This window comes from Nothoprocta perdicaria, unplaced genomic scaffold (genome assembly GCF_003342845.1).
Source record: "Nothoprocta perdicaria isolate Ctin4 unplaced genomic scaffold, notPer1 scaffold_324, whole genome shotgun sequence".
Lineage (NCBI taxonomy): Eukaryota > Metazoa > Chordata > Aves > Tinamiformes > Tinamidae > Nothoprocta > Nothoprocta perdicaria.
The window spans coordinates 38,946-59,978 of record NW_020455560.1 but is presented as its reverse complement, the minus strand read 5'-3'; the positions used below and the strand labels follow the sequence as shown (position 1 = coordinate 59,978).

General features: G+C 40.9%; 2 protein-coding genes across 3 annotated transcripts in view; one reads left to right on the top strand and one right to left on the bottom strand.

Annotated features, from left to right (window-relative positions):
* The first annotated feature begins 1,670 nt into the window (after nucleotides 1–1,670).
* Nucleotides 1,671–20,184, top strand: CASC1 (cancer susceptibility 1). The gene is made up of 14 exons (XM_026043265.1): nucleotides 1,671–1,768; nucleotides 2,863–2,954; nucleotides 3,915–4,016; nucleotides 9,180–9,317; nucleotides 11,578–11,724; nucleotides 12,459–12,565; nucleotides 13,591–13,870; nucleotides 15,516–15,621; nucleotides 16,667–16,821; nucleotides 16,908–17,061; nucleotides 17,789–18,003; nucleotides 18,468–18,635; nucleotides 18,811–18,924; nucleotides 19,889–20,184. Exons 2-14 carry the CDS (start codon nucleotides 2,934–2,936, stop codon nucleotides 20,162–20,164), a joined length of 1,983 nt encoding a protein of 660 aa, XP_025899050.1. The 5' UTR covers nucleotides 1,671–1,768; nucleotides 2,863–2,933; the 3' UTR covers nucleotides 20,165–20,184.
* LRMP (lymphoid restricted membrane protein) overlaps nucleotides 20,178–21,033 on the bottom strand; it is a 37,485-nt gene continuing 36,629 nt past the window's right edge. For both annotated transcript variants that reach the window (XM_026043264.1, XM_026043263.1), the window contains exon 40: nucleotides 20,178–20,863. In XM_026043264.1, coding sequence (XP_025899049.1) covers nucleotides 20,620–20,863 — 244 coding nt within the window. In that variant the 3' untranslated portion in view covers nucleotides 20,178–20,619. The remainder of the gene's footprint in view (nucleotides 20,864–21,033) is intronic.

The window sequence follows — 21,033 nt, the reverse complement described above, 5'->3', positions numbered from 1 at the left end:
GTGTCCCGGGCTTGGGCGGCCGCTTTGGAGCGATTAACGGCGCGCCCCGGTTAGGAGGGCACAGGGATAACGTCACTGCTAGAGGGCGCTGTGGAAATGCCGGGATGCAGAGGGGGGAATACAACGCTTTAAATTATCAACTAGTAATTAATCTTATCTAAATTTACGGAATGCTTTCTTCCCCTAATTATTTATTCATAACCTATATCGTGCTCTCTGTTACTTTTTTTTTCTTTTTGATCTTTTAGGGTCCAAAAAAGAAAAAAAAGGTAGGTAGGTAGATATATGTTTTAGTTCAGCTGCAACAGTTTGGACCTTGTAATGTTAATTTACATAACGTAGCAAGACAATTACATTATTTTGGAAATTATATGAATAAAACTATATAGTTTTTAATGCTGGGATTACAGGAAAGTAGCAGTTGCTTTTGGACTGAGCAGCTACAGAACGGTAGCTGTATCTATTTTTCAGATGTACTGTTATTATTAAAGATGTTATGATACCTTATGGCGTGATAGTGTGCTCCTGTTAAAGGTAAAAAAAAGCTGTTAAAACCAAAGAACAATTCTGAATTTCAGCTGCTTAGTCAAATTTAAAAGAGGGGCAGATATCACCAAAACTTTAAGCTTTTTGAGTGTTTTGCAAGGAGTCTGAGTACTTGTCTCTCGCCAGTGGATGTTCGGGGAGTTAAGCTCCTCACTTGAGCAAGTTAGGTGCCGTAGCCCGGGATGAGTGCCACTTCATTTYGCATTGCATCCATGTTGCCTCTGAGCCTATTTGCATTTTGCATTTTCTCTGTTTTGAATAAATTTTGAATGCGTCTGACTGCATTTAATTTCACTTCAGCCACATGTGTCCGCATGTGTCAGTGGCAGAACGCCGTCGTTCGGCTAGCGCGTGGATACACTCCCAAATGCAAACCACTCGTTTTCCTTGATAATCTGGCCACCTATAGCTTTGCTTTAAACCTTAGTCTAAACGGCTGTCACTCTAGTTCTCCATATGCTAGAGACTATGTAGAAAGTCACTGCTTCTTTTCTTATACAAAAGAATTGTATTTTCATACAAAAATGCTCAGGCTGCTTGCCTTCGTGCAAAAGAATTGGCTAGAAGGATGGTTTCTAGGAAACTCAAAATAGTTAACCTGGGGGAAGTCCTATGCCTTGGAAAGAAGCTAGGCTTGAACAGCTTGCACTCAGAAATTGCAGTTAGTTTTCATTATTGTCATTAGATCATGTTTGTCAGTTATCTTGTGAATTCAGATATTTATGAAAGCTGCATTTGTGTATGTCTCAAAATGTATTTCCTAGTATTTTATGAACTCTCTGAAGTTGGGCCTTCAGCTTTCCTAGTAGATTTACCCCTTACACATTGGACTCCAGCCAGTTACTTTCTAATTTTCATATTAAATTAAGAGACTTAATACTTTTCAAAATGTGGGCATACAGCAGAATATCTAACCTAGAATAATATGTTAATTCTAAAAGCATGTATTATATTATGAAAATAAGAAGAAAATTGAGCCCATGATGTGTATTGCCTTTCTGGAGACTTTGTGGACTGTGTAGGGAGCCTAAACTCTTAATTCAGAAGTGAGATTAGAAATTCAGCGTTATAGAGTGTTGATACCTCCCAAAATACATTAATGTTGATGTTTTCTTTCTTTAACTTACTGCCAACMTTAAGGCTGGTGGCAAAAAGAAACTTAGCAAGGCTGAACGACTGCAGTTACAGAAAGAAGAAGAAGAAAGGCGGCTGAAAGAGGAAGGTACCATGTGCTCCATTTACAGGGAATGTAATTGCCCAGAATTGCTAATATTAACTGAATGCAGCGTAATGCAATCTCCCAAACTATATATGTACTTATATCTACATTCTGTTTCGCTTAAGGAATACAAATTCCTCTTCAGTGAACCAAATGCTGTGTTACTTGTGACAGTGTCACACATCTCACTTTCCTATTGAACATCTATTCTTTTTCTCTGATTATTTCTTCTACCATGACTTAGAATGTGGCATGAGGATGATTGGAAGATATAGAATTTGTTTCTCTCATGACATTATTTTAGAAGTATTTCCAACAGATGGAAATACAATATTTTGGACTTTTTCTCTCCTGTCAAGACTGATTATTAGAAGATGAGAGAAATCTCTGAAAATATTTTTTTTTCCAGAGAAGATCAACAGAATATTTTTATTTTCRTCATGTTAGCTTATTCTCTGAACAGGTGGCAGGTGACTACATGACTACAAGGATAAAATTTTAGTTCCTTGGGCTTATTTCTGTCTTTTATGAGTCTTTACTTAATTCAAATCTTTCTATTYTATATTCCTGTGTCCTTCAGACTAAGTCTCTGTGATGGAAAAGAGAAACTAAAAATTTGATCAAGAGTAACTCATCTCAAAAGAGTATTGGCAGTCTTTGAGAGATGTAAAACTTCATGTTTTTCATTGAAGAAATAACTAGGGTTGAGGTACCTGCCAAAAGATGCAGGAAAGCAGAGTAACAGAACCACTTGGACAGTTGTATCAGAGACATTTTATTAAGAACTTGGGTGTCTTCAAGCTGTAGATAAGGAAAAGGACATTCCTGCTGCTCTTCTGAGGGGGAAAAGAGAGTTTGCTGCCCTCTTTCTCCACTTGTGTTGCCACAGGCCAATGGGGGTAGGGCCATGAATTTGTGGGGTTTTGTAATGTGATCCAAACTGTTTGGACTTGTGTGGAAGCTTTCTGAGTGATGAAAATCTCTTTGTGTTGTGTATTATTGTAATTATTTTGTTATTACCACTAATAACAAAATAATTGGTTGGTTTTTATTAAGCACAATGTGATTATGCTATTGATATGTTTCTCACTCTTCAGAGGAAGCCCGAGTGCAGGCTCAGCAAGAGCTAGCAGCAAGACTTGAGAAGGAGAGACTTGACCGAGAGCAGATGGAAAGGCTCGAGGCAAAAGTGAGTTCACACCCAACTTAATAACTACTGAAAAATTCTAATCCTTCTGTTTTTAGACTTGTAATGAGGTCTGTAAAACATTACCAATTTAGTGTGTGAATKAAAAAGAATTTCCTCATATCCTCAGTGCTGGGAAGCAAGTATGAGAAACTTTCCAGCATCGCTTAGTTAAAATTAATTATGAAAAATGTAGCCAAGCCACTGAAAGCTATTGGCATGAGAGSTCACAAAATGAGAACGTGGTGTTTGGATTAATAAGTAAATAAAGCACAACCCATGCAAAGAGAAATGGCAATGATTTTTTTTTTTCCAAGCCAGGATTTGGCAAAGTATTTCTTTGCTTTAGAAAGGCTTGCAGAGATGAGATAAGGATGTGTGCCTTGACACCTGAAGTGTGTAAGGGCAGATGTATTGATTTCTGGGTATGCATGTGCATATGTGAATATTCAAATATGGCTGTTTATGAGTCTGAGGAAGAATGGAATTCAGGACAAAACCTGACAAATTATATCTATTATAAAAATCACTCTTGCATGTGCTTCTTGTCCTTTACATAGTGTTTTTCCCTAGAAAGAAAAGAGGAATTTAAAATCAAGAAAGTTAGATAGGAAAAATAATGCCTTRCACTTTCTTCCAAAACATGCCTACTTTTTCGATCAGCTCTCATTAGAGGTAGTCTCTTGGTGATTAAATGGAAACTTTCAAAGTGGGAGGATAACAATTATATGGCGTGTTGTTTATCATATAGCTTAGTAACGAATGTGATAACTATAATATCCTACAAATTGTTGCAAGCTTCTGTATTAAATATTTCATAAAAATGCAGATTATTAGTATATTTGAGTTATTTAAATGATTAACTTATTCAAATATCCCAAATTATTTTATTTGAYGTAAGATAATTGCAGGAAATAAACRAAATCTTTACTTCCTGTCTTTAATGTATACTTTTTTTAATAGGATAAAGAGCGAAGGGAGTCTGAACTTGCAGAACTTTGTTTGTTAGAAGAGAAGTTCGCGTCTGCAGAGAAGTGGAAAACAGATTATAGAGCGTATGCGAAGGTAAGCTTGCTTTTCAGAACTCCAATTTCACAGTGTTGGGTAATGAAGAGACTTCAGGCTGTTTCTCTACTTCTGGGTCCGGGAGTGCTGCATTTCTGGAATTCAGTTCTGTGTGATGGCTGGACATGCACATTCTCTTCCATGCTCAGTACTTTGGCATACATGGAAAGCAGCTTGGCCACATCCACCAGAAAGGAGCCTGATACAAAGAAAATAGGTACCTAGGCTGGGTGATCAAAGTATTAGGACCATACAGTTTACCCCAGCAGTAGCTTTAGTTATAATTGTAGTTTCAGGTGTTCTGATATTTTTCCTTTCTTGTTTTTATTTAGCTCATCCTAGTTTAGAACATTCCAGGAAAACAGCAACAAAAAAACAAACAAACAAAAAACCAACAAAAAAGACCAGAAGCCCCCACCACACAGCTCTATCATGGCCTAAAAATAATTTAATAGAATTTGAAATAACCAGCAGCATTTGTTCCAGTGGTCCCTGGATATTGTTTGAAGAGAGGTTGCCCAAGCCTCACTGGGAGTGTGACTTGAAATGTATGAAAATACAGCTAAGAGTTAATGCCAGTAATTTATTGTGACATGCATGGAGTTTGAATTATTACCCAATAATACTGTATGCCTATAAAGTTCAAAAATAAGATATGGGAAAATAGTATATATAACRATATCTTGCTCTTGCAATGTCTTGCAAAAAGATATCATCCAGTGACTGTCTGATAATGATATTTGGTTAGCTGGATACCAAATAACATTAAGTACACCTGTAGATGCATTTTTTTGTTCTGAATGTTACTTAATCTCTTGCAAAACTACTGCAGGATAAAGCATTTTGGAATAGACTTCTGAAATGCAGTTCTAGTTCAAACTCCTACTCCAGTTGGAGTGTCCTCTGCAGTTAGATGCAATTGCTTTGTTGTATTAAAAATCTCTCAGGATACAGAAACCACAGTATCTCTGGGCAACTTGTTTGCCAGTTTTACCTCTCTTACTGTGCTTTTTTATATCCAATTAGATTTGTCCTTGTTACAGGGAAACCCTTGTGGACATTGTCTCAGCACGTTATTATCCCTGTGCACCTCTGAAAAAACTTGGTCCTTGTCGTCCTTGCAACCACTCTCTAGGCGGGGGTAGGTGGCAGTTCGCCCCTCGCTCAGCTCTCCACGTGGCCACTTGCCCCTTTCCCTCCTGCGCTGAGTGGCCCCAAATGGTCACCCTCCTCCAGCAGCGGCCTCATGAGGGCTGTGTGCAGGGAAAGGGAGTTTCCCTTCAGCTCCCCCTGTGACGCTTGTTTGTGTAGCCCAGTGCTATTAGTTTTCATAGCCACAAGGGTGCACTGCAGTAACTTCACACTCATCAGCCATGGCACATTTGTTTTGTTTTTAATACCATTGTTGTTGTGGTTATTATTATTGTTATTAGGTGACAAGCTCTGACTTTATTGCCTTTGTCAATAATAGACTCTGGCAGTCATTTTGAAAGAGCGCAGTGGTTGTTTCTGGATATTTCTGAAAAACATTCCTCAGAAAGGGAAGAATGAGGATTTTAGGTTTGAAAAGTAATGATAAAGTGTAACTATTCTTTTAAAAATAATTCCTCACCTGTAATGCTGGTAGCTTATGGAAAATACCATTTCATTACTCTGCTATGAGTATTTAGCATGAAGAAAAGGTATAAGTTCCCTGTGTAAGGTATAATCATATACTAAATTTCTGAATTAATGTCTATTTAATTTTCTAATTAAWTTATGATTAACAGATACACTCAGATATTTTCATGCAATTCGCTCTTATTAAAGAGAAAATTCTGTAATTTTTAAGGATGCAATTTCCTTCTGAAGAAATGGAATCTATTTTAAGTTCAAAGATGTTCTTATTGCATGTTCTTATTACTGAAGGCTGGTAAATCTTTTGTGCAGGAGTTTTCAGTCCACTGAACACTTGGGTATGTAGAATTACAGAATCCTTAAGGTTGGAAGGGACCTCTAGAGATCATCGAGTCCAACCTCCCTGCACACACAGGGTCACCCAGAGCACGGGGCACAGGGCTGCGTTCAAACGGGGTTTGAAGATCTCCAGAGAAGGGGACTCCCCAACCTCTCTGGGCAGCCTGTGCCAGAGCTCTGTCACCCTCACTGTCCAGAATTTTTTCCTTAAGTTCCCGTGGAACATTTGGCACTTCATTTTGACCATTTTTTCTAGTCCTATCCCTGTCCACCACTGAAAAGAGGCTGCCCCCTCCTCCTCACTGCCTCCCTTGAGGTATTTATACACGCTGATCAGGTCCCCCCTCAACCTTCTCTTCTCCAGGCTGAACAGACCCAGCTCTCTCAGCCTTTCCTCACAGGGCAGATGTTCCAGGCCCCTGATCATCCTGGTAGCCCTGTGCTGGACTCTCTCCAGCAGCTCCACATCCCTCCTGTACTGGGGCATCCAGAACTGGACACAGTCTCCAGAGGTGGTCTCACCAGGGCTGTGTATAGGGGGACGATGCCCTCCCTCGACCTGCTGGAGACGCTCTTCTTAATGCACCCCAGRATCCTATTGGCTCCTTTGGCCACCAGGGCACACTGCTGCCTCATGGTCATCTTGTCATCCACCATGACACCCAGGTCCCTCTCTGCGGGGCTGCTCTCCAGCAGGTCAGCCCCTAATCTGTACTGGTGTCCGGGGTTATTCCTCCCCAAGTGCAGGACCCTGCACTTGCCCTTGTTGAACTTCTCCAGGTTTCTCACCACCCAGTCGTCCAGTCTGTCCAGGTCCCTCTGGATGGCAGCACAGCCCTCAGGGCTATCAGCTACTCCACCCAGTTTGGTATCGTCGGCAAACTTGCTGAGGGAGCACTCCAGCCCTTCATCCAGGTCGTTAATGAGTAAGTTGAACAGGACCGGACCGAGAACTGACCCCTGGGGGACACCACTAAGTACAGGCCTCCAGCTGGACTCCGAGCCACTGTCTACCACTCTCTGAGCTCTGCCCTGCAGCCAGTTCTCAATCCACCTCACCGTCCACTTGTCTATCCCACACCTCCAGAGCCTGCCCAGGAGGATGCTGTGAGGGATGGTGTCAAAAGCCTTGCTCAAGTCCAGATAGATGACATCCACCGCTCTGCCCTCGTCTATCCAGCTGGTCACTCCATCATAGAAGGCAATCAGGTTAGTTCCTTGGTGAATCCATTCTGACTATTCCCGAGCACCTTCTTGTCCTCTACATGCTTGGACACAACAGCCAGGATGAGCTGTTCCATCCCTTTTCCAGGAGAAAGTCAGGAGGCTGACTGGCCTGTAGTTGCCTGGGTCCTCCTTCTTCGGCTTTTAGAAGGCTAGTGTGACACTGGCTTTCTTCCAGTCCTCAGGCACCTCCCCTGTTCTCCACAACCTTTCCAAGATGTTGGTGAGCAGCTGAGCAGTAACATCCCCCAGCTCCCGCAGAACCCTGGGGTGCCTCCCATCATGGCCCATAGATTAGTGGGTATCAAGTTTCCCTAAGTAAGTGCTCTCTGACCCAATCTTCCTCTACCTGGGGCAAGTCTTCCTCTCTCCAGGCTTCTTCTCTTGTCCCTGGGTCTGTGATTCCAGAGGGCTGCCCTTGGTAAGCACTTAAGCAAAGAAGGCATTTAGCAACTCTGCTTTTGCTGTGTTTTTTGCAACCAGGACTCTCACCCCATTCACCAGCAGTCCCACGTTCTCCCTAATCTTCCTTTTGCCATTGATATATTTGAAGAAGCTCTTCTTGTCATCTTTAACATCCCTTGGATTTTGTTCCAAATGTGCCTTAGCTTTCCTTGTTGCATCTCTACATTCCCTGACAGCATTCCTATATTTATACCCAAAGGGATCTGTCCTTTCTTCCACTTTTTGTATACTGCTTTCTTCTGCTTGAGTTTTGCCAGGAGCTCTCTGTTCATCCATGCATGTCTGCTGCCCCTCCTGCCTGACTTCTTACTCATAGGGATCCACCATTGCTGAGCATGGAGGAAGTGCTACTTGAAAACTAACCAGCTCTCTTGGGCCTCCCTTACTTCTCAAGCTCTAGTCCATGGGATTCTTCCAAGTAGATTCCTGAAGAGGCTGAAGTCAGCCCTCCTGAAGTCCAGGGTCGCAAGGCTACTTACAACCCTGCTTCTTCCTCATTGAGTCTTGAAGTCACCAACTCATGATCCCTGCAGCCAAGGCTGCCCCCCTCCACCTTCACATCTCCAACAAGTCCCTCTATTTGTTAGTATGAGGTCCAGTAGTCCACTTGTCTTCATTGTCTCCTCCACAACTTGGGTCAAAAAGTTATCGTCAACACACTGCAGAAACCTCTAGGACCGTTTGTGCTTCACTGTGCTCTCTTTCCAGCTGCTATCAGGGTAGTTAAAGTCCCCCATGAGAACCAAGGCCTGTGACTGTGAGGCAACTTCCATTCCCTGCAGCAGGGAGTCTGCCACGACGATCACTCGCTGCTTCTTCCAGGCGCTCCTTTTCTCCTTAGCGGGAGCAGCCTTAAGGCGCTTACTTAACTGCCTCTCTGTAGACAAGCTACTAGATGGACCTTGGTCTGTGACCTCATTTGTCCAGTCCTCAAGTTCCAGGGCCTCGTACCTGTTGAGTGTGGTCACTTGTAGGGATGAGGTGGCCCAGCAAAGGGTTCTCCTGCCACGTTGAACATGGACTCCTTTCCATGGTTGTTCATCACTTAGTACTGTTAATTCTGTCCCTCCACTGTATGGCAAGARGGYAGTGGATTTTCAGATTGAGTTGGGGGGTTTTCTGGGTGCCTTTCTACCTCCTCCTTCAGCTCYACCACCAGGCTGAGTAGGTTGTCCACCTGCTCACAGCTAAGGCAGATGTCCTGGTGACATGGAGAGGTTCAGATGCTCCCCACAGCTGGAGACCTGGACTGCCGTACGTTACCTTGGCAGTTCAGTCTGCATTGCCAAATGAACAGCAAACATTAGGTGGGCAGTASTATCTTAATGCATTAGTACGAAGGTAAATCACTTTTGTCTGGCGTCCTTATTACTAAGAAGCCAGGAGATATAATGGTACCATTTAGATGCGGGTGTTGCTATATGTAGTTGTCCTTCAGAATCCTTCCTTTTCTTTTATTAATGACAGTTTTATGTACCACATGCCCATATCTTCCTTTCTTTTGATCTTCTTTTGTAGTGGGAGCATTACATTGGTTGTGATGGAAGTCCTGACCCAACTGTGCTACAAGAAATAAATACTTTCATGAGCTTGTGGCGTGAAGAACCAAATGAGGACATTCAGTTTGTGATGGAGAAGGGAAAAGAAGTGCTAAATGTAAGTGTTAAAATGGCCTTCTCCAAGTTAAGGTCACTTAAACTTAATATCCTTTTTCTTCTATCATTAATATCTTCTTMTTMTTATTATTATTATTATCTTGTATTCCAATATCCATCTCCCCTGCTCTTTGCATTTTTTGAAGTCTTGACCCAAACATATCAGCTCAGTGCACAGAAGTCTCATTGTGCAGCATTTACATACAGTAAAGTGAAATACAACAGAACGGGTTCCCAAAGTATAATACACCAATTGCTGGATTTTGAGGCAATTGTAAAAAAAAATATACCTGATATGTAAAAATAGGGCTTCATTTTCATTATTGCAATTTTATAGCGTATTTCAGAAAATTAAATGGTACTTGTAGAAATTGGAGGTGAAATTTATCTGCATAATGCACATTTTGTTGGGCTGCTSTGGTTCTGGGTGTTGACTTCCCATCTCGCAGTGCTTGTTAGTGCTCAGTTACACTTTTCACCTTCAGTGTATTGCCTATTTCTGAGCCAACAGGGAATATACTATTTCCTTTCCAAAATATTGTTAGCATATAACTTCTCCCTTTCTCYTTTACACTGCAGTCCAAGCATAAAGCCTGGTAGCTACCAGAAGCTGCCTTTGCTCCTCTGCTCTTCCCCTGCTGTCATTTCTTTCTCTGCAACRCATGCTTCTTTCCCCTCTTCCATCTTTCCCCTCCAACACTGAAGCAGTCACAGCCACTTCTTCTTCTGTAAATACATCCTACCTTTCACCATATGGTCAGCAGACATTACAATACATTTCATTTCATAAGATGTGCATTTTTGTTTCACTTCTGCGCAAAATCCAAGATGATGTCAAGAAGTATTTCTGTTGGCTCTACAGGACCAACTGTTTGTTGGTCCAAACAATTTGAGCTTTTCCGTCCTGCTCTACAAGTTCTCAGTACTCAGAGCTGTGAGATCCCGTGTACCAGCAGGTCCTAGTTGATAAGGACCTTCTTGCTGTTGAGGTTGACCATGGTAAAGATGAAATGTAAAAAGTGATAACACTGGATATAATTTTGCTGCTTTGCACATCTGAAATGAGGATGTAAAATACACTCTGATGCTTCCTCTTTTCCTCATCGTGATAGTTCAGCAAGTCTGAGGAGTAAGGGCAAARGAGGCAACACATAACTTGTCTCTGCAGTGTCCTTTTCTCAATGAGCTTCTTCAGACTTCAATTTAAAAAGCCTGTTTAATTCTGTTCTGTGATCTCTTTTCCAGGGCCTCACAGAGCATAAATTATCCGTAGCCTTCCATGGTAAACCATGGTAAACGCTGTCTAACTAACTTGTTCTTAGTTCTTTTGTCTTTTTTTTTTTTTTTTTTTTTTCTCATTCTTTCTTCGCTTTCTGTGAGGGTTAGTCTCTACTTAACACCCCCCAGGTTATTTATGTCCGTGTTTTGTACTTATGATAGCAGAAAGGTGTTCCAAATGTGGAAGTGTTTAAATGTTTTCTTAATAGGCAGGTGTTTAGTCTGAAGTAGTAGTTTGAAAAGTAGTTTTGTGAACTATTTTATCAACTATATCATCTTCATTTGTAAAACCAAGAAGATATTTTAAAATGCTAATTTCCCAATCATTTTATATTATCATTCAGCCAACTTCAAACTATAAACTTCACGATAAACAATCTTAAACTCGTCAATTTTTCTTCTCTTTTGGGTGATAGACACTGACTTCCTATGGCAATTTGCTAAGTAACATTTAGTGCATTTCAAGTATGTTTGCTAAGATGTTTCACAGTAGCAGTTAAAATATGTTACATTAGCAACTGTGATCTGCTTGCTGTCTCCTGCCTGATACTCTAAGACAGGTGAGTTAATATTTTCCCAAGATTAGGACAATTCTTGAGCAAGRAAAAGCAATTTGTATAGATAATATGAAGCAAACTGTTCCAGCTATGGTATGTTTACTAACACTAATAGATACAATTTGTAGATCAGGAGTGAATAATAATAAAAATTCCATTAATGGGGTTGAACTTGAGTTTCATAGGCAGTACACCGATAAATATAATGGTAATAAAGGATTGCTGTTAATAGATCAGTGCCAAAAATACTCGCTAACTAGAAATTCCTTAGTCTTACACAAGCATTTGGATGCTGGATATTATGGTTTAAGGGAGAACAACAATGTTATGGTTTCAAGTTTTAAGCTTCACATTAAGGATTGTACTGAGTATTAAAATATTTGCTATATGTCTCACTGGGAGATTTTCTTCTTTTACATTTCCTAGTTAATTGAGAAGTTGCAGTTTCTTTTATTGGACACACCACCAGATGAGATAACAGAGAAAGAAAGAGTTCAGTACCAGGGAACAATTTTGGACTTGCAGAATCTTCTTCATCAGAAGTACAATGGAGCAACAGAGCGCCTGCTTAAAGTGAGCAAGATCTATGACTTTGAAATTGTAATGCAAGCTACGGGTATAAATCGGCTACAAGGGTTTTGTTGTGGTGGTTGTTCTGTTTGCTTTTTATATTGTCACAGGGGTTAGTATTTGAGTTTCTAAATCATGTGTACAGCAGATATCAGACTCATATTTCTTCGATAGCTTGGTTAAAATTCCCATCAAAAAGCATTTAATGTCTAATTGCTGTTGGACATTAATAGATTTTTGTAAGATGTGAAGAAGTCAGAAATACAGGTAACCACATGAAATAGATTTCTTCCCTGTTTTGTGATTTAATCTGGAAGATAGTTGTTTGTACAGAAGTTGTGCATGTGTGTGGTGAYCACGGCTCGGCGGTTCTTCCTCCTGCTGAGAAGTGTTCTTGAAGGCAAGTGATTAAGGACAATCCCTTCCTTAGTCTGCCTGGCAAGGCAGAGCCTTGAAGGAAACACTGAAAGATCCCACATTTTGSCAATATTTTGACTGACAGAATTGATGCTATCCAAGGGAGAAAAAGAGCATTAAGTAATAACAAACTGACTTGAATTCATATCTGTTATGTTTTAGCACATAAATACARCATATCTGACCTTGTTTTGGTGTATTTTTATTTCCATATGTGGTTTCGATTTACTCTGGAGTAAATTTAAGTAAATCAAAGTAATGCAAATAAGAAGGAATTTTCATTTAACCTGCAGGTTCTTTTTTTTATTGTTTTTTTGCAGACAGATGATAGTATGTCTGAAGATAATGACAGTGGAAATATGCAGGTGGTCATAAAGGATAATAATGTTGCACTCTGTATTTGGGCAAATTTGAAGAAGAATATAAGGTACAGCATACTAAAACTCTTATTTGAGATGAAGTCTGGCTTTGGCTACCTGGGTCAAGCATCTGTTGCTGGTAAACTTTTTAATATTGAATAGCATTTATTCTACAGACTCAAAATTGATGGATTTCATAGTAGCCTCTTGGTAAGGAAAGTGCTGGTCCCATCAGAGTTCAATTTTAAAGGAGATATAGAGTGTTTTACATATGTGTATGTGTGTTTGTGTGTATGTGTGTATGTATATATATTATATGAGAGAGAGAAAATATATATCTTCAAAAAGCTACGGTAGAACATTGTTACTGACAGAAGACCCTGGCTAAATAGCAGAAGAATAAAACTTGAACGGGGAATTAAAGTTTCTCTGAAGGCTCTGTTTCTTGCTGATGCATGAAAACAACTCCTAAGCTATTAGAGTTTTTTTTGCAAAGTGCTGAATGGTCTTTTGTGCTCATTCCTCTGTCAAGAAAAGTTCTAGAACTGGGATGTAAATAGCCTCAAGATTTGATTCTGAATCTGGAATTATGGACTGAATTGCCATTTATCTAATGTATTTTTCAATAAATTTTGGAGCAGGCATGATATTCCCACTCAGCAAATATAAGAAAAAAAGCAGTGTAAGGACTTTACCAAGGACCCTTTATTCCTTTAGTGAAGGAAAATTTCCTTCTCCTGACCTTTGCTCCAGTAGCTAGAAAGCTGCGTCCCAAGGGCTGTCAGACTGACATGCAGCACGTACCATTTTGGTGAGATGTTACCACGTTTCACTCRGTTTGGGGAACCAACTGCCCTTTATAATCCAGAAGGGATTATAAAGGGGGTTTAATGACAGCTATCAATACAAACAGGAAGGAAGATTTGGTAACCACAAACATTTTTTCTTCACCTCTTTTCTCTGAGAATGTGCTATACAGTAGAAGAGAATTTAGGTGCTGCTTAGCAGCTAACAACAACTTGAATGCTCATGAAGAACATGGTACACATATAAAAACAAGTCATGCCGATTTTACTAAATGTTTATTTTACAGGTTCAAATCCCACGTGTTTCTGGAGACAAAGCATGGATTTGACCTTCCGAAGTCGCTGGCTGTGAGCAGCATCGCTGTGCGCATCTTTCACACTCACTACGATCACGTCTCTCCGCTGTGGCTGCAGTGCCAGCGTGCCCCAAAGCTGAAAGTCTCTGATTACAGAGAAGCAACTGGAGACGTGAAAGARGGGGTAGGAGCAGCAGCAGAAGAGGAGCAGAAGGCTGAAGGGGAGCCCAGCACAGCCACCGAGGAGGAAATGCATTCTGAGGGGCTAAAGGTAGGGAGGCAATCCTGCAAAAACCCCTTCTGCAAAGCTGTTCCTCAAGGCTCACTTACAGTCACAACTTCCTAGCATGTCCTGTGCCCGAGAGAGGTTGTTCTGCAACCTTTTTAGACAAGTCCTGTTTTGATAACACTGTGCCATACATCTTTGCAGGGAGGGCCAAGCAAAATGATCAAAGTCGTACGAAGGTTGGTCAGAGAAGTTTTGGTCAGACATTGAAATCGGCATGAGGATTTTACTGGCGTAAGATCAAGCCAAGAGGAACGTTAGATGATGTTGTTAGAGATTTCTATAAATATATTTCGGGGCAAATACCCTCTACTTCTAAGAAATGGACATGCTTATCACTCCAGGAGTCTAACGTTAGAAAAATTTATGACATTCAGAAAAGAATTTAGAGTGTTCAGTCCATCCTTATTTTGCTATTGCGTAGCTGCTCAGTTCCTCTATGTTGAAGCCTTTGCCACTAAAGGGATCCCAAAATCCTGTTTCTACCGGTGTGGTTCTCTTTTTCTGCCCACTTTAGTGGATTGTGGTGGCATTAGGTATTGGGAGGATTGCTTGTTTGGATTGTTTCAACTGGCTTTGGGTCTTTGATGTGTCTTATTGTGTGTGACCTATGGATAAAATGATTCAAGCTTACTGTCTAAAATTTCTGCAAGAGTAACTGTAAATCCTCCTGTGTTATCCATGTCTACAGAAACAGTCATTGTCTTCCTCCTTTCAGCTTAGGTACCTTCATAGTAAATCATTACCTGAAGTCCTCTTTTAGTTAGTTCCCAATTCCCTTTTTGATTGAGACAATTTGTATTTTAGGACTTCTCACTTACAACAGTCACCTTCATGCTCTGTATTTTACTCTTTCTCCTTTACTTTTTTGGGACTCACTCTGTTTTCTTGGTCAGGCGTTGTGATTTTTCCTGTTCCCTGCCGTGTCCGAGTAAGCTCTCTTTTTCCCTTCTGCTTGATGCCTGTGTTGGGAGCTGCACATTCTTCCTACTTGCTGGCTGGCACAATCGGAGGGCAGGATCCCTAGAATCAGATGCATGGATCACACACAAAAATGCCCTTCTTATACTGCTGTACTGGCTCTTACCACAGGGATTGGGCCAGAAATCTAGGATAATGCTTGAAAAATAGACAGAAATATGAGAAAGGGAATAAAMACCCTAAGCAAGACATAAGCTTAGACTGGTAGGGGGGTTTCTCGCATGATTTCATTATGGCTTTAAATTCAGTCTGGACTTAAGGTTGTTTTGTACATCCTTGTAGCCGCAAGGTCAGCATAAGTCTATCTTTTGCGCTCCCACYGTGCTAAAAAGGTTATAAATGCTTGCATGGTGCTTGGAGGTGGAATTTATTGATGAAGTGGGTTAGTTTTTGCATGTTTATCTCCATGTACTTRTCCAGTTGTAAGGCAGAAGATGATTTCTTTGCAGATTCAACTCATAGTCCTGTCCTAAAACCTTGACCCTGTAGCAAGATCTGTTGCAGCAGGAATGAAACTGTACAGTTTTCCCTTGGGCTGTTGCTCTGAAGGAGGTGATACCCATTCTTGCTCTTGCTCTTGCTCTTATTCTTGCTCTTGCTCTTATTGTTTGTGTTTGTCTAGTGAAAATGTCTTTTGCTTTTTGTCTAGAGGACTAACTCATTCAAAGAAAATGCTGATGACATAGCTGGTGGAAATGAGAAGACAGAAGAGGCAACTGAGAAGATATCAGGCATCACTGATGTACCRTCACAAGGTATTTGCTTAGTTCTTACATGCAGCCTTGCAAAATTACTCATTCTAAATAATTTATTTAGGGGAACATTGTTAAATGAATGGAACAAAGATGATAAGTATATTGTTGTTGTGATGACACTTCGTTGACGTTTTTATTAATGATTGTTAAATGTGGGGAGAGAAAACATATAGGGTAGATAGGGAGGTGGATTTTTGTCTCTGCAGTCTGAGTGTTTGTGGGTGGTTGAGCCTGGCTTTATAAACGTGCTGCTCTGGTGAGAGAGGCTTCTCCTCGGGGTAATGAAGCCAACGGGCAGCGCGAGGAGCACGCGGGTACTGCAGCTCTTACTGAGATTTACTGCTACGTGTGCCTGAAGTAAGATGTATATTGAAGTACTTTCTAAAAGAGGCCCTCGACCCATGAGCAAGAACTACTGTATATTAAATATTTCTTCATATATTTTATATATATATTTCTTGTTTTATATATTTTTTCAGTATTGGTGTGTCCTATTGYTTAATAAGCCTATCAGTTTTCTTTTGGTACTGTCATAAAATGTCTTCAAATTCAAAACTGTTCAGGCTCCTGTTTGTTTTAGAAGAACCATGTTCTTTGTTGAACATGTTCTTTGTTAACTTTGTTGAACGAAGGTTAAAAAGTTAATTTACCTTGGAAGGTTATAGGGGTTGTTGCTGTTCAGAAGATGTTAGTTTTTTTTATTGTTATCTTAAGAAGCAAGATAACGGGCAAACCACTCTGGTAAGGACATGTCCTCTAACTGCAGGAGGAGCTGAGGCTGTAGCACACATGCACTTTTAGAAACCTCATTACCAARGCAAGAAATGTTTTTCTTTTCCAGTTGTCCCGCTATCCTTTTTTGCCTTTTTGGATTAGTTGTTGAAAGGTTTGTGGAACCAGCAGCGGGTGCTGAAATGCTGCAGCCCACAAAGCCGCTGTGGGGCAGGGGGGCTGTGCAGAGGCACAGGGCTCGGGCAGTACAAACTGCCCGGGTGGCAGTGTCAGCGCGGAGCTCCCGCAGGCTCTTGGTTCGTTCCCGTTCCAGCGGTGCTGGAAGAGGCCGGTGCTGCAGAGGAGCAGGTTCCCGACGCCAACGTCGTTGACCTGTGGCAGTGGGTGCCCGTGGGCGGCGTCTTCCACACGGCCGCGCTGCAGCTGCCACCAGCGGCCAGGGAGCTCCGGARCTGGCGGATGGTGGAGGTGAGCGAGGGAGCGGGCGGCCACGCGCGGGAGCCACCGTCGCGCTTCCCGCCGTGAAGCTCCTGCCCCGCTCTGCCCCGACAAAGGTCCTCGAGCGGGGATTAGAAGAATATCCGTATCCCCCGGAATCGGAGGAGACTTCGGAAGATGCCACCCATCTGCCCATAGAGATCACGCTGAGCCTGCCTGAMCACGTGCTCTATTTTGAGGCCCCTGTAATAGCCCGCTGGGATGCTGCAGGTACCGGCTCAGAGCACAACTTTGTCCTGAGTTTGAGCAATGGAATTTAGGTCTAAGTCTCACTGATATTTCTAGACTCCTGCTGTAAAATATGGGAGTCAATTCAAGGCCTGGGGACTTCAGTGTGATTTGACTGTGGTTGTGTTGTTTCTGCCTTTTATTTTTAGTAGTGGAATTGTTGGGAATTTTCCATGGAATTTTTAAATATTAATGGGAAAAAAATCCTACAATTTAAAAGCGGGCAGCTGTAGAGTTGTATAAAACAAAATAAACTCTATTACAGTGAGGCAATATAAAATTTGTTTTGAACCAAATTAATTCCTATGTGTGCTAATCTTATTTTTTAAAAAAAGTCCAATTTTTGTAGTTATTAGAAAGATATGTCAGCTATTACATTCATGAAACAGTAGAACCAGTTACCCAGATAACTGAATGCTTAGAGTTACTGTAGGAAAGGAGCTTGGGGACCAGTGCAGGGGTCATTGTTCTTCTCTGATGAAGTAGCTTTTATGTCAGCATTAACCCCATCATGTACTTAAACTTTACATGAGTTTTCAATTTCCTGTCATAAGAAGAAAGAGAAGGGTTCCTTAAATGATTGCTCTTTACCTTGGGCCCGTTGTTTTCCATTGCACTATTATTTAACATAAGTGCTCTCACACTTTTTTTCCCAGCACAGGCAGAAGCTTTAAAAATCTATTTTTCCTTTTGATTTCCTTTTGGGAAGGCCAACAGTGGCGAACAGATGGCATCAGCAACACAACATATGAAAAAGAACAGAGGAAAGTCCATTTTGAGATGGATGCCTTTTATACGATAGCCTTGCTCCAGGATGCTCACATCAACATGCCTTATCAGGCTTGGGAATTGCGCCCTACTGGTACCGATGAATTATTACTTATAGTTACTACAGCCTTTGCAGAGGTTCAGATACAAGTTAAGGTACTATGAATGATTTGTTTATATAAAAGTCGTGCTGTTCTAAATGAGGGCTGTAGGGCACTGTCCTTCATTAAGAACTTGAGACACTTTCACAGCAGTGATTTGAATCTCATTTTGTCCCTGTTTACAATTAGGAAAGAGCTCTTCAATTCCAAGTGGTATAAGGAAGGCTTGTTACAATTTAAGTGTAGTTCTTTCCTGGCATTTACTTAGAAGAAAGGCTCTCAGGTTCTGCAAACTGCACTACAAGTGATTCAGGATCATTATAGACATGGACCAGCAGGGCAGCGCCACTTGTGAACTCCTAGAGTGGAACAACTTTCCACAGGTTCTAGGGATGCAAGTTTACTGACTGTAAAGTAGATGATGGATGTAATACCCAGAACAGCAAAGAAGCAATAAATAGGTGGGGTCCGAGAGAGAAAACAGCTTTTTCAACAACCTTCCTTTGCTTTGTACAACAGGAACATCAGTGCATGTTGGCTTCAGTCACGGTAGAAGAGAAGAAAGTGCTTTCCCTGTTGACAGGAAAATGGATGAGTCCAGTCCACCTAACAGTACTTTTGAAAAAGACTGGTATAAATATTTTCCCAGGAGAGTATTCTCACAAGTATATCTGTGTGAACAAAAAGGTGAGTGGAAAAGGGGCGTGCTTTCTGTATTTGCACAGAAKCAGCTGTTGGGGCAGCTGATTTAAGCAAGTTTTCTCTTAGATTTGTACAATGTAGAAAATTGGAGCAAATTGTGCATGCTTTCTTAACTTACTCTTTTTTTTTTTTTAAACTTATACTTTTTTTTTTGTTACAGGCTCCCCTAGCAGAAGTTAGGGCATATCAACAAATGGGACTTGTTGCATCTGCTTTTGCTTTCAGTTGGAGCAAATGGAATCTGGAATCAGGGGAAGAACAAATAGTGGTGAAGGTTTGTGGCTATAGCCTAAGTTAAGTAAAGATACAGTAACTTTAGTGAGTTACATGCCTTTTACAATCAGTATCCTCAAAACCTGACCTGTAGTGTTAGTGCAGCAGTTTTAAGATTTGTTTAACAGCTTTCATGTAAAATACTATCTTCAGTAAAGCCTCAGAGCCCCCTTTTCCACTGCTGCTCTATTTACACATGCTCTATTTACACATGCCTAAATGGGACACAAATCTCAGAAAGCTGATGACAAGCTGCCACCAGCTGTAACTGACCCTTCAGGAAACAAGGCTTCACCACTGCTAGGGTGGAAGAGGTGGATGCTGATTTTTCTCCACCTGGAGCCTGTTTTAGATGCCCTCTGAATGGCAAGTAGATTACCAACTTCCCCTATCAGTATTTGGAAGTTCATTCTTTGCAATATGGGCATTTTCATGTGTTCCCCATTGCATTTTAGGTCAGATGTGGAAACAGATGACCTTTAAAATACAGTTAAAAGTTCTCTGAGTAATTGTTAAAAAGAAGAGTAATCAAAAATATTTCCTTAGCAATAGCTATMAGTAAGAAAAAAAACAAAGCAAGCAACTGTAAGCACACACAGTTGATTTTTTGAAGTTTTGAGAATTTTTCCCCTACTTCAAGTTAAATACATCCTATAAATTTTTAGGCTAATGCTTAATCTCAGGAGCAAGGACTAAAGCCTAAGTAATGGCTGTTGCCCACGGCTTCTCACAACAACAGTCAGGAAGATGAAGAAAGCAGAAGCGGCCAAGCCTTGTGTTTTATGTCAGGGCAGAGACAGATGCAGTACTCACCTCTGCAATCATTCATGTTGATTTGGGAATACAAGAGCAGCACCTCATTTTGTTAGCTATACAAGACTCATACAGCAATTTTCCATTTTTTAAATTTGTTTTCTGCCTGTGTCCTAAGCTGTGTCTTACAGACMCCTTTTTTCCTGCAATAGGTAAGTGAGCATCTTAAAGCAGAGGCTGTTAAAGATGAAGACTGGTCTCTTTACATGTTTAATGGTCAGAGAGCACAGAGGCTCAAGATCACTGAAGCTAGTGAGGCTTTTTCAGAAGAGCTAGAAGATGACTCTGAATTTCACTCCACCCTCTACCATATGCTTAAAGACTTTGCCAGCAATGAAGCCATCAAGAAAGTCCAAACAGCTGGCTTCCTGTTCACTGATACTGTATATCAGCTGCTCCTTGCTACAAGAGTATTAACATACTCTTAAGCAGACTCTTAAATACTGCACACAGTCCTTTAAAACTTTATTATCAAAAGCTTTCAATAAAGTTACATTTCAAAATCTTTAATCCTTTCATAATCAAATCATTAGAATAGCTAGAATAGCTTTAATGATGGAAATGCAAACAGTGTTTTTTTGTTAAAATATACAAAACCCTCTTTATTCCATCACAGCTAGACCATTTAACCCCATTTATTGCTAGCTGTTCAAAATCACTAACTAGTTTATTCTAAGCTTGAATGAAGATTGAGACTTTCTAGGCATCTGGAAGACAGTTATTTTGTCAAGGGGGAAGGTGTGGGGAAGTAATCATTTCTCAATTTCAAAATCATGCTACAAAAAAAAGGAAGAAAAAAGCCTTAAATATTCTATCTCAGCTTCTTATACAGTCAGCTTAAAGTCAGAGAAGTTCAGCTTTACGAACTGAAACTYGGAACCTGTTATACTGGCGGTGGCCCATTGTGTTGGAGTCCTGTATAGGGCCACAACAGTTGCTGTAGTGAAGTCCAGGAGTCCCCTGTTCCTACAGGGGCTGCATCTGCTGGTCTTTGAAGAGACAGCCCAGTGAGGAAGCTTGTGAGAGCAGCAAGCAGCACCAGGATGGAGACAGAAACCCAGAGAGTCTTGTTAGCATTGCCAAAGGAGGTCTTGAGATGAGATGCCCAGGATGACATTAAGTTGCACCTGCAGAAAAAAAGTCCTAGTTCAGTTTTCCTTGAAAACTTGGAGGAGAAGAAAATAAGACACCAAAACTGTCTTGCAGCTCATGAAACACTAACCTTGTTTGTAAGCAGCAAGAAGGTGCTGCCCGTAAGATCTTAGTCCTGCAATTAGCTACCACCATCCTTTGTCCA